Source organism: Corvus brachyrhynchos, unplaced genomic scaffold, assembly GCF_000691975.1.
Source record: "Corvus brachyrhynchos isolate BGI_N302 unplaced genomic scaffold, ASM69197v1 scaffold152, whole genome shotgun sequence".
Classification (NCBI taxonomy): domain Eukaryota; kingdom Metazoa; phylum Chordata; class Aves; order Passeriformes; family Corvidae; genus Corvus; species Corvus brachyrhynchos.
The window spans coordinates 1,614,354-1,625,950 of record NW_008237447.1 but is presented as its reverse complement, the minus strand read 5'-3'; the positions used below and the strand labels follow the sequence as shown (position 1 = coordinate 1,625,950).

Genomic DNA, 11,597 nt, shown 5'->3' with positions numbered 1-11,597 from the left:
GGGCCGGTCGCCCCCACCCCGATCCGAGTCCGCCAGCGGCTCCCGATTGCCCCTGCAGCGCTTGGTGTAGTATTCCTCCATGGAGCTGTCCTGGTGGGGCAGCCCCCCGCCGCGCCCGCCGTGCGACTCGGAGCGCTCGAAGCGCCGCATGTCCTGGCTGTCCGCCCGCCGCGGCCGCTGGCTGTAGGGCTCGGCAAAGGCCGCCAGCTCATCCATGGACACGGCCGGCACTCCCACGGAGAAACTCTTACGGGACAGCATCTCTGACTTGGATCTCTGCTGGCTAGAAGAGGGAGGAGGTAGAGTTAGAGGGCAGGATCCAGCTGCACTCATCCCCTCAGCTGCCTGCACAGACAATGGAGGGAAACAGGCCCTCCTGGGAGCGTGAATCATCTGAACTGTTTTCATTGTCTTTCATCGTAGGAAAAGATCTATCACATCCTTGAAACCCCGGGTTCTCTCTGCTGTCTGTAAAGGCAGCTTAGCACAGATAGCTCAGGTTCTGCATGTCTAATGTTACCTGAGGTTATCCCCAGTTGCACCTGCCCTGTCCTCCAATATGCAGGGCTGCACCTGCTTCTCCTTCATCCTAGAGCTTGTAGGTGTATATCCTGCTGGAAAAACCCAAGAACCCAGCCATAGAAGCTCACAGCAGGGCAGTTTTGAAGCAGGTTTAAAGACAGTGAGCTGGTACAATAGCCCACTCCTGAAGGAAGGAAATCCCTGCCACTGCTTTTGGAATACTGGACTGCTTGTACATGAGGGAAGGTTGTGCCATCTCTCTTCTAGGCACCAGAGTGAGAGTCCTTTAGGCCTGGAGCACAGATCTCCTGGAGCACAGAGTCCTTTAAGCTTGGTGCACCAAAGCACCAGGGTGTGACTCCTAATAAAGCACACCACCACTGGGAAGTGCTGGAGGAATCAGGTACAAATTTCAAGAGAGATTTGCACCTTCCCACTTTGGGAAGGGTGGCCTGGTTCCCTATTGATCTCACTTTTACGTCCCACTGGGACTACTAAAGCTGTACCTAGCTTTACCCAGCTGGGTAGGCTTCAGCAGGTTTGTGGCAATCAGCTTCATTCTGACCTCATCTAATGACATACCCAGATTTCCTATTTCTCTCTAGCCCCTCTCCCCTGCTAAGCAGAACAAGAGCAGAAGGAAATAGGGGAGAGCTACCAGTCCATCTGTCCCTTCTGCTCTCTTTGCCAGATAGAGCTGCTCCACAACGTGGTGTCCCTCACCTGTGCCAGTAGCTGTCCCGCTCATCCCTGTAATCAGATACAGCCTGTGATCTGGAGGTGCTGCCCCCGCCCACAACACCTGCCCAGTACTCGGTGTCGCCGTCCATGTCCCCCGCGGGGGGCAGAGGTTTCCTCCGCGCCTGCCGGTAGGGCTGGCGGAAGTTCAGGTCCTCCTCGTGCAGCGAGCTCAGCTCAGACACCGTGTTGTTATCTGCAGGGGAGGATGCAGGAAAGAAACGAGACAGGCATCACCTGACGGCCGCCAGGCGAGGCTTCTGAGGGTATCACACATGGAATGAGATGCCTGCGTTCCACATAACTGAGTTCAGCCTTCAGGAAGAGCTTACCCTCAGTAACACATGTGAGCTCCCCACCCTTGTCAGGTGGGCACCAAGCTTGGTGGGACACCACTACAGCACAGAAGTTGTGCCACCTCCCCTTCTCCTGGTGTGAAACAGGCTGGCTCTGGATTTGGCCTGACTTGCCCAGCTAAAACAAAAGCAACCCCCTCAAAAAAAGATTAAGAAAAAAAGTAAAAGTCTGTCTGAATCACTGTCAGTCTCTACCCCATCAAGCACACTGACATCTGTAGGCCTGACATACCAATCTGCAGAGGTCTTTTTATAGTAAATCTTGTGGGTGGAGAAGACAGTGTGCTCAGCAATGACTGTTTTAGAAGTATATATAATTTGTTCGTTATGCCTAATCTGTACAGAGCTTTGATGTAGTGCCATTCCTTAAAGCTCTTCCCTTCAATAATTTTCAGGATCCCACATGTCTGTTTTAAGTGAGCCTCTAGCAGTGCCTAACATGGCTTAGCTCTGTGCTGCCCAGAGGAACTGAGCCCCCAACCTGCCCTGTCCTCTGCACACAGCAGCCCCAGGACAAGGAACAGCACTGCAGGCCCTCCCCACACACCTTGTCCCACTCTGTACCTCTGCCTCCTAATGTGGGAAGATCCCCACTTGGGTTTGTGTTCTGACACACATTAAGTGCAGCCTCAGCCTTTATTTAAGGAAATAAAGCTTACCAGAGGCTATGGGAAGACAGTGAGGAGTTCCACAGAGAAGCTCAGTTCTGAGTTTGCACCACGTCCCTATTCACCACCCTGCTCCTCCTGCAGGGCAACAGCCACTCCAGACAAACTTCCTGCTTCCTTCAAGCCACACAGTGGTCACTGCAGCCCACAAAACATCCTTTCAATAAAATTATCCCTCTCCTATTTTGCCATGCTGGGAATTTACAGACACCACACTCTTAAGAAATTGTGAAAACAATATCCCAGCTATTATCACACCACAGGTTGTAGAAGGTATGGGTAGGGACTTGGCTTTTCAGATACTGATGATCCCAAAATTTAATTATATGAGTGGACAATTTTCATGAGCTTTTCAGTAACACTCACTTTGCTCTAATTAATAATGATTAGGCAAGCACCAGACCTTTAAAATAAGAACATACCTGTAGATACCTAAAATCTAGACTTTATCTGTCCCAATTACATATCCTAAACATCATATCCTAAGGGTTGATGCTGAAGCAAACCAAGTGAGCTTCTAACTATGAATTTGCAGTCTTTCTTAGGTCAGTGGGGGGGAAAAAAATCAAACCATGCTTGTTTCTCACATCGTTCTCGCATCCTTCTAGCTGGGTCAAACTGAGCCAATTCTTTCTCGACATAGTACAGCACCTTCATGGAGTCCCTGTCCTTGTCAGTCTGGATCCTGTACCCTTTGCGCACTGCTAGGGAGAAGAAAAGAAAACATTAGAGGAAAATCCATGTAAGAACAAGGAGACTTTCCCACAACTCTGCTTCTATAGTTGAGCTCACGTCTGCAGGAAGGTAGGCTGCGTCAAAACACACTGAGTCAGTCGCTGCTTCACCAGAAATTCATCTACAGTGTGGGATGTGAAGTTGTAAGCACTTGCATCATTTTAAAAGTTTGCAGGAACAGCAAAAACGGCTTGGAAATGCCCAGTTTGTACAACCCAATACATCTGGTGATGGACACTGTGCATGGTGGGACATCCTCACAGCACAGCAGCTGTGCCACCTCACCTTTCCAGGTGGCTCAGGCTGGCTCTGGAGCTGGCCAGACTTGCGCAGCTAAAACAAAGGCAACCCCTTCCTTGCCACAGAGTGATTCCACCTCCCACAGCTGATGGCAGAGAGAAAAGCAGAACTCATTTCTCCTTCCTCAGCACTACTGAAAAGATTCGTCATGGTATGGGAGAAACAGTCCCAGAAGATCAGGCTTCCTCTAAGCTCCCCGTCTGCAGGAGAAGCAGGTGGCTGAGCATTTGGGAGCTGTCACTGTGCAAGACCACTCCACCCTCCCACCTCCATGAATTCTCCTCACATAGGTTGAAGAGCGTGTGGCAGAAGCTCCAGAGAATACAGAAGGAAACACAAAGTCCCACAAAGCACATCACACTGCTTTGAGATTTATACTGACTCCAGGGATGAGGCAAACCAGGTCACTGGTAGCTGTGAAACTGTCTGCTCTGGGATTCTCTACATGCTTTACTTTACAGAAGAGGTATGTATCTTAGACATACATGAAATGCTTGACTTCTGGGAAGTCTGGACAGCTTTTTGACTTGTCCATGTTCCTGTGTGTAGAAAAGAAGACCCTATACAACTGGAGCCAAAGCAGCTTTAATTCTGGCAGGATGGCTCCATGCACACTTTACCTGCTAACAGTAGCTACAAACAACCTGACTACCTCAAGGCAACTGTGGCCAGCAAGCAGAGAACTCCACCTTTCCACTCGTTCTTTGAAGAAAATCAGGTTTTTATAGCAGATTATTCAAGAAAGGTCTCAGCCTGGAGCTATTTCAGGATGGACAGAAATTCAGGTCTAGGTACAACAGCGGACTAAAACCCTCAAATTCAGCCTCATTAGAGAACCATCCTATGGACAATTCACTTAGCACTACAAAATGGAACCTGTCCGCCTTGCATGGGGTTAACACGTTCCCTTGAGGGAATACTGCAGTGTTGCATGAATGCTCCTGCTGGGGAACAATTTAAATACTTGGACAGTGGTTTTGAGCCAACCTGTTCCTTCTGTTTTATCCCTCACCACCGCAACACATCGAGCTATTAACATATGGCTTTGGTAGTACGTCGCATAGTATGTGCTGTGTGGGCTGAGCAAGGACTTGGCAGAGGTATTCTTAGGCACCTTCTGTCCTAAACTGCTGTGCATGTGTCTGCACAGTAGGAAATAACCATGTTCTGCTTCAGGAGTGCCTGTGCCATAGAAATGGGTAGAGTGATTCCTCTCATAACCCCACAGACTGCTTCAGAAGCAAAGTGCTTTACTGTAGGTTTGGACTATGCGTGTGTAAAATAAGTGATTACATCCTGAAATACTACCTTGTGGGTCTGCACTTGGGAATGGTATAGGATGCAAAAACACAGTAGGGGTCTATCAAGGCCCTTCTTTTAACGTGCCTCCAGACAGCTCAGCTGACAGCAGTGTGTTCTTTATTATCCCCGTGAGTGAATGCACAGTGCCTGGAAACGCAGACAGTGGTTTACGGAACACAAGGAATCCTGCCTCTGCCCCCCGAAGTGGAAGCACAGCAGGTCTCCTCAAGTGAGGCTGGCCTGACTGGCCTCAGAAGCAACGCCTCTGGCTGCACTGCATGAGCAGCAAGGCTAGTTCTCCACCTCACCATCACAGCTGGTACCTCCCTTCTGTCTGGTACCATGCCAGGAAAGAGGCCTCTCACTATTCTTTCTTCTAATGTGCCTATTAGGAGCTCAGCTAAGCTGCCACCTCATTTATACACAGGCCACCAAACCACTCTGACCTACTAATAACCTTTGGGGAACTTGAACAGGCATCTTCCAGACTCCGTCTCCCCAGAGCCACTGCTCACACTGAGGCTGTGCCAAACATCTATTTGGGCAACATCTATAGCACCTGGAACTGATGGAGAATTAGCTAGGCTTCGTGCTAGCTTCATACTAAACTTGCTATTGCAGCTGTGTATCAAAAGACAAATTAATTTCTTGGTTAATTCTGCAACCATCTAGAAATTAATTTTGGATTTAAATCTGCAAAGATGACTGTGAACAGCTCATAAAAAGTATTTTCCATTACAGAGGAAGCATGTTTTGTCTCTATGTTTGTTTATTAAATACTTCTCATGATACTACATGTTCAACTTACTACATCGCTTCATTATTACTTCATCTGAGAACCAAAGATATTATAGCTTTCTCCTCACATTCTTCTTCATCTGTAAATTGCCATAATCCTTTAATCAGGTCTGAATAATTTTAAGCCCATTTTAATTATAAAGAAATAAAGATGCAGAGATGTTGCCCACATGTGCAGAACCATTCACTGAAGTCAAAAGGAATGGAACATTCTTCCCTGTTAGACCATATTTTCTTCTCCTGAACAGTTCATAAATTTCTAATGTTTAATTTGTATTTAACTGGACACTATTTTTATTCTTCTGTAGGTGGAACCAAGTCAGCCAAAACTGTAAGCAGTCTCCCTCCTCAGAAAGGACACCACTACCTTTTTTTCAGACAAGTATGTTTAGGAAGTAAATTATGTCTCATCCTTATACACTTCCCATGTTAAAGATCTAGGACCAAAAGCTTCCCTGTGTGCAGGGTTTAAGGGATCTATGCAAGAGCCTCTAGGCAACCACTGCACTTAAAATAGAGAATAAATCCTAACTTATGTGTTGTCAACACTCTTCTAAATAAGAGAGCTAAATGGGGTTTTTTTTTCCCCTATTCAGTCCTAAATTTAATATAGAGTTCCTAAGCTTAATCTGAGCTTTGCCACATGGCTTTTATGTAAGCCTAGACAAATTTTCTAAATATCCTCATGCACAAGTTTGCTCACTAGATCCCCTCACAGGGGTCATTTATAAGCACAGAATCTATCTAGGGCAAAGGCTGTAGTTTTTAGCTAGAATTACAGAACTCTCCAGTCTCTGTTCCCCAGCACTTCTGATCCCATTTTTTTAAATGGACTTGACAGAAAGGTTGAAGCCACAAAGATAGAAGGTTTCAGATCAGACCTACACTGGCTGTGTGGAGGACACAGAGGCTTTTTATTGCTCCTTCTGAGAAAGGCTTTTATTATAAACTCAACCATTACCTGTTTTGTTTAGCTTGCTGCCTGGCCAACAAGCAAATAACTAGCTTGGAAAAGCCACACAATGTTGTCTCTTCTACAGCCTGCCATTAGGGGATATTCTGGCATTGTGAAGGACCTTAAAAGAACAGAGTACAGGCTATAACTCCTCCTCAGCTCCACAGTTTGAGTACCTTGAACAACACATTCATGATCCCGACTAAGGGTTTGTCCACATTATTGCAAAAAAGTTTAACTAATTTTAAAAAAACCTGAAGAATCTCTGTTGTCTTGCCACAAAGGTTAGAACTCTGTGATAATGTTTTTATTTGCCATACGCACTACTTCCTGTAAGGTCCTGAGGTGAGGGATTGAATCCAAACACCTGATTTGGATGCATCACATATTAAATACATCTTTCTGTGTAAGGATCATGGGATCCTAAGAGCCATTCCATTTGGTTACCAAACGTATCCACTGGTTTTTATTCTGCACTTGTGCTCTGCTAGCAGAGACAAGACTGGGAGCTGTGATCTGACTCTTAAAAAATCCCTGGAGTTCCCACAACCAATACCACACTCTATGTGCAGTGACATTTTTCACAGGAGAAAGAACTTTAAGCACTGGGGTGTCATTCATCATTTTCTGACAAAGGTTTTTGAATTGGATACGTTCTGCGTCGGATCAGTGATTGATTTATTTCCTATTTCAAAATGCTCCATTCCAGAGCTCTGTTTTGATTCCAGTGGCCAAAAAAAAGTATGATTGTTGAAAAGAAAATACCTTTTGTAATTCCAGAAAGGTTAATATACTGACTGGGGCAGCAGAAGCATGTGTAGGGTTGTTCCAGAAGCTTCATTAATTATGCTACTTAATCTTGTCTTTTAGATGTGTTTTATCAACACACTGTCTGTTGTGAGTTAATTTAACAACTGATACTTAGTGTGGTGCTTTGAAATCAGACAAGTAGCTGGGTCAGTGATGACTCTACATTGGTGAGAGTCATTTCTGCTGCATAATGTTTGAATTTAGACAGCCGCTCTGATCCTGAAATGCATGTGGCTAAATAACTGCCCCCTTTTTCCTTGATGGCAGCTTCCTTTGAGGCAGCAGAAGTGACCCTCACCAAGACAAGAGGCATCTCACTGACACTCTAGGTCTGACACTGATCCACAACTCCTTTCTAGTCAGAAGCCTTTCATCACTCACATTTCACAAATGCAAAGGCTGAACAAAAAAGTGACCTACTGACTTCTGTAAAGTAGAGGACGGGGTCCAGCCCCAAATGCTCTTGGGCAGAAATATCAAGGGAATAGGTTACTTTGCCCAAAATGCCATGGCAACAGTAAAACATGCTGCAGCAAAAACTGCTGCCAGAGGCCAAGCAGCGCCCTACAGAGGCTTGGAAGGACAGTTTACAAAGAGAAAGCAGCTTGCAAGGCATCAGCTCTAAGGGGAAAATGGCTCCTGCCTCTGCTCCCCTGAAATCATCTTTGTCCTTTTGTCCTCTGCAAGTGAACATCTGCAGCAGTAATGAGAGGGGTCCTGTAGAGGAACTGGGCCTCCCATTCCCTGCTGACCTAATTAGGCACCCACAAACTGACTCTGTGTTGATGGCCCTAGAAAAGTTAGACCATGTGGCCCTAATGCAAATGTCATTGTCAGAGACAGGATTAAAATGCAGTTTCCCTGTGTTTCTTCTCTTCACACCACTAGATCAGTGACAATTGTTTCTCCCCTTCCCAGCCCTACTCCCAGTAAGAAGACTGAATGTTGTGCCTGGCACTGCAAATTACCATTTTGGCTTCCTGCGCTGGCCTCACTTGGGGCTAAGGGAGGGGGGTGTGACTTATCCATCAGCACAGCAGGAGATGGGACACCAGCTACAGGAACACTGGGGATGTAGTATGGACCTGGCATGGCAGAGACTGCAGGAGGGTACCCAGCTTTTGCTGCTTTGCCTGCTACATACACTGAAAAAGAAAAAGAACAAGAGTTAGCATCACACACCAGCCCCCCACAGAGTCACTGGACACATGGATGAAACCTGCACCAATACTGGTGGCAACTCCACAGGAGACAACCAGACAAATGAATTAACAAGGACCAACCTGAATTTCTCTAAGCCTTAAAGGGCACTGAGGGGAGTTTAAAAAATGCACACAGCACTGTGAGATGCCCAGAAAGACACTCAGAGTGTTACAGCCAGCACTACTGCTGCCATGATCTAGTGGCAGTTCAGCTTTAAAAATAACTGATGACTCAAGCAGCAGGATGAGGCTCATGGAACTTGACAGATCTGACTGAGCCTGACCAGGAACCTGCTGGGTTGCAAGGATTTTGCACTGTTGTAGAAGACAGCTGATTTGCAATGCCAGGAAGAAACCTCCCAGGATGCTCTTAGCTCTGACCCACAACATTCACTGACACAACAACAACTTTGGAACGGGAGCATGACACTTTGGAGAAGCAGGCACAGCTGCCAAGGCAGGGAGGGCTTGGGGAATTACATTTGTAATTAACTGTGAGCATTCAACCATTGAGTAATAGGTCAGATGCTTCACTCCCTAAGAACCAGTTCTTTAGCCAAGCAAACTGCTCAGGGCAAAGGAAGCAATATTAGCAGATTCTCCTCCTGTTCTGCCAGGGAGCAGAAGTAGTAGGGCAGAAGATTTGCACCAGGCTTGGAGAGGGTCACTCACGTGCCCGGGGACAGCAGCAGGACTCAGGACAGCAGGGGCAGCGGACGTAACAGCAGCAGCTGTGTGGGCAGCACTGGCACCAGCAGATCCCCACCAGGAGGAAGAACAGGAACGCCCCCAGGATCACCAGGCCCACAAAGACCCACTCTGGAAAAAAAGGGGAGAAAGGGAGATACTTACAGGACTGCACACTGCTGTGGAAGGGAACGTCAGCAACATCCTCCCAGCGGAGAGCACAAGGACAAAACACACAGGTGAATAACAGAAGTGGACCGACTCCCCATGGGACCAGGACTAGGTCTACTCCTCCTCTTGTGTCGAAGCAGAAATGGCAGACGACAGTGAGAAATGAGCTACACGAATGTGGTCCCTTCTGGCAGCATCTCTGGCTGGCTGAGAGGCGAGCAGCACAGAGGCAGGAGCTCTGGTTCCCCGGCCAGAAACCCTTCACCCCACAGCAGACCTGTGCCAATGCTGCAGGACGTGCTCCATTAGCATTTGGACCTCATCAAAGACTCATTCTTCTTGGCCATGTTCGTGCCCTGCTTATGTGTTTGTTCCCTACCCACACTCTGGTTTTAATGGGACATACGATGGTGAAAAGCAGGCTATAAATAGTCCAGTAAACGAGCCAGGCCTGCCCCTTCCCAGCGAGGCCTACGCATGCAATTATTCTTGTGAATGTGCCGAACGAACACCCTATTCAGGCACCACAGCCAGCCAGGAAACCTAACAACCACTTTTTTTCTCCCCCATTGAAGCCTCAGATGATGTGTGCCAGGCCCCAAAAGGGAGCGGCTGAAAAACACCCTACAAATGAAAGCATGCAAGAGCTGGCTCACAAAAACCAGGATGGGGCTTGAAGGAGAAGGGGAGGGAGAAAAGCTTTGCTCAAACTTTGCTACTGGAAAATCTGGTGGGAGAAGGGGTGGTGGGAGCAGGGCTCAGCCTGTGCCAGGGCAGCACCTACTGCCACATAGGAATTCCACAGACTAAGGGGATGATCTGTGAACACATCTGGACCAAGAAATTGCAAGACTCTGAACATACAGGAGGCCTGGGGTTGGTTTTATGTCAGAGAAATGCACCAACCTATCTTGAAGCAAGACTGCTGGTGGGTAAAGACTTCAGGTGTACCCAGGTGGTTACTCAACCACCCTGGAAAAATGGCAAAAAAGCAAATAAAGATGTGGTGGGGCTGCTTTGCAGTGGGAAAGGGTTTATCCCCATCCCAGAGGAAAAAAAGCAGCAGACCACTATTTCCAAAGAGAAGTCCAGAGTTCACTAAAGAGTCTCCTGGTACATTATTATTTGACATGAAGAGGTATTGATACAAGGATTGCAATGTGCATGAAGAATCACACTGGAAAAACAGTGCAGCACCCTCACCTGTATTGCTAAGTTAAAAAGTGAAGGAAAAATGTTTCCCTTGGACCATTCAAAATGGAATTTTTCGTCGTTCTTAATACAACACAAAAATAAGAAGTGTCATTTTTGATCCACGCACAGCATTTTGTTTGAACAAAAGTATGATTCTTTACTTTGTTGGAATTCTCCTTAACTCTTTTACAAACAATTCCCCTTTTTTAAAATGACATTTTAAATCTAGAATTTAAAATTTCCTTTAAAAAATATCAGTCGAAGATCTGGCATCTACAAATCAGAACACTTCAGAAGTGTGAATTTTTTTTTTTTTTTTTTTTAGTTCTTTATTTATTTTTTGGCTGACACAGATGACTTTCACTTAAATTTGCAGTTAATTTTGGTCCCTGTGGAATAATTTTTTGGGGTTGAATTTACTGTATGCTGAGAAAAATTCAGGTAATAAGTAAGGAAATGGCAGAAGGGAAGCATTCATGAACGGGAAAGCAAGAGGTGAGAGATTGCTGACACAGTCCCTCAAGTTCTGCTTCTAGCAGCTGTTTTGCTTAATAATTTCATTAATTATCTTGACACAGAAAATAAGAATGTGTTAATAGATCATGACAGTAAGCAGTAGGGATGCATTGTCACTAAAGGCTGGGACATGTTAGAGAAAGGCCTACGGTAGGAAATGTGAAATGCAGCATTCTCCTGAAGTTCAAGGTATGCAGCAACACTTTCAGAGTCACAGGTTCAAAGACGAAGAACAATTTCTGTTCCGAACAAGACTTCACTGGTTGAAAAGAACAAGAGAAATGATCCAGTATACAAAGGATTACTGTCACCACTCATGTAATACAGCCACCAAAAATGACAAATGTCACCCTAGGTCAAATACGGGAAGAATTTCCAGTAGCATTAAGGAAATATCAATGCCATCACATAAGGCCTCCTTTGTTACAGCAGGGATACTGTAACACGCCTATACCAAACCAGGAGTCCGGTGGGAAGGCAATCTCTAGGGAGGGACTGTTGGTAGGTGTTGGAGAGCTGCTCATTTCCCCAGCCGCGGCCGGGGCTCTGCCCAGGAACTCTCCCAGTCCCGGCCCGAGGGTCCTTCCCGCGCAGGGAGCACAGAGCAGCCAATGGGAGCGAGGCTGAGCAGGGGCTGGGGGAG

At 46.5% G+C, this 11,597-nt stretch overlaps 1 protein-coding gene across 7 annotated transcripts in view; it reads right to left on the bottom strand.

The window, feature by feature from the left end:
- Nucleotides 1-11,597, bottom strand: part of ILDR2 (immunoglobulin like domain containing receptor 2) — a 38,108-nt gene that overhangs the window by 5,191 nt on the left and 21,320 nt on the right. For 4 of the 7 annotated variants that reach the window (XM_017731462.1, XM_017731465.1, XM_017731463.1 and 1 more), the window contains 5 exons: nucleotides 9,059-9,205; nucleotides 8,153-8,329; nucleotides 2,872-2,988; nucleotides 1,246-1,456; nucleotides 18-283 (listed from right to left, as the gene is read on the bottom strand). In XM_017731462.1, the coding sequence (XP_017586951.1) occupies nucleotides 18-283; nucleotides 1,246-1,456; nucleotides 2,872-2,988; nucleotides 8,153-8,329; nucleotides 9,059-9,205 (918 nt within the window). The remainder of the gene's footprint in view (nucleotides 1-17; nucleotides 284-1,245; nucleotides 1,457-2,871; nucleotides 2,989-8,152; nucleotides 8,330-9,058; nucleotides 9,206-11,597) is intronic. The other 3 variants (XM_017731464.1, XM_017731466.1, XM_017731467.1) reach the window with 1 other exon arrangement.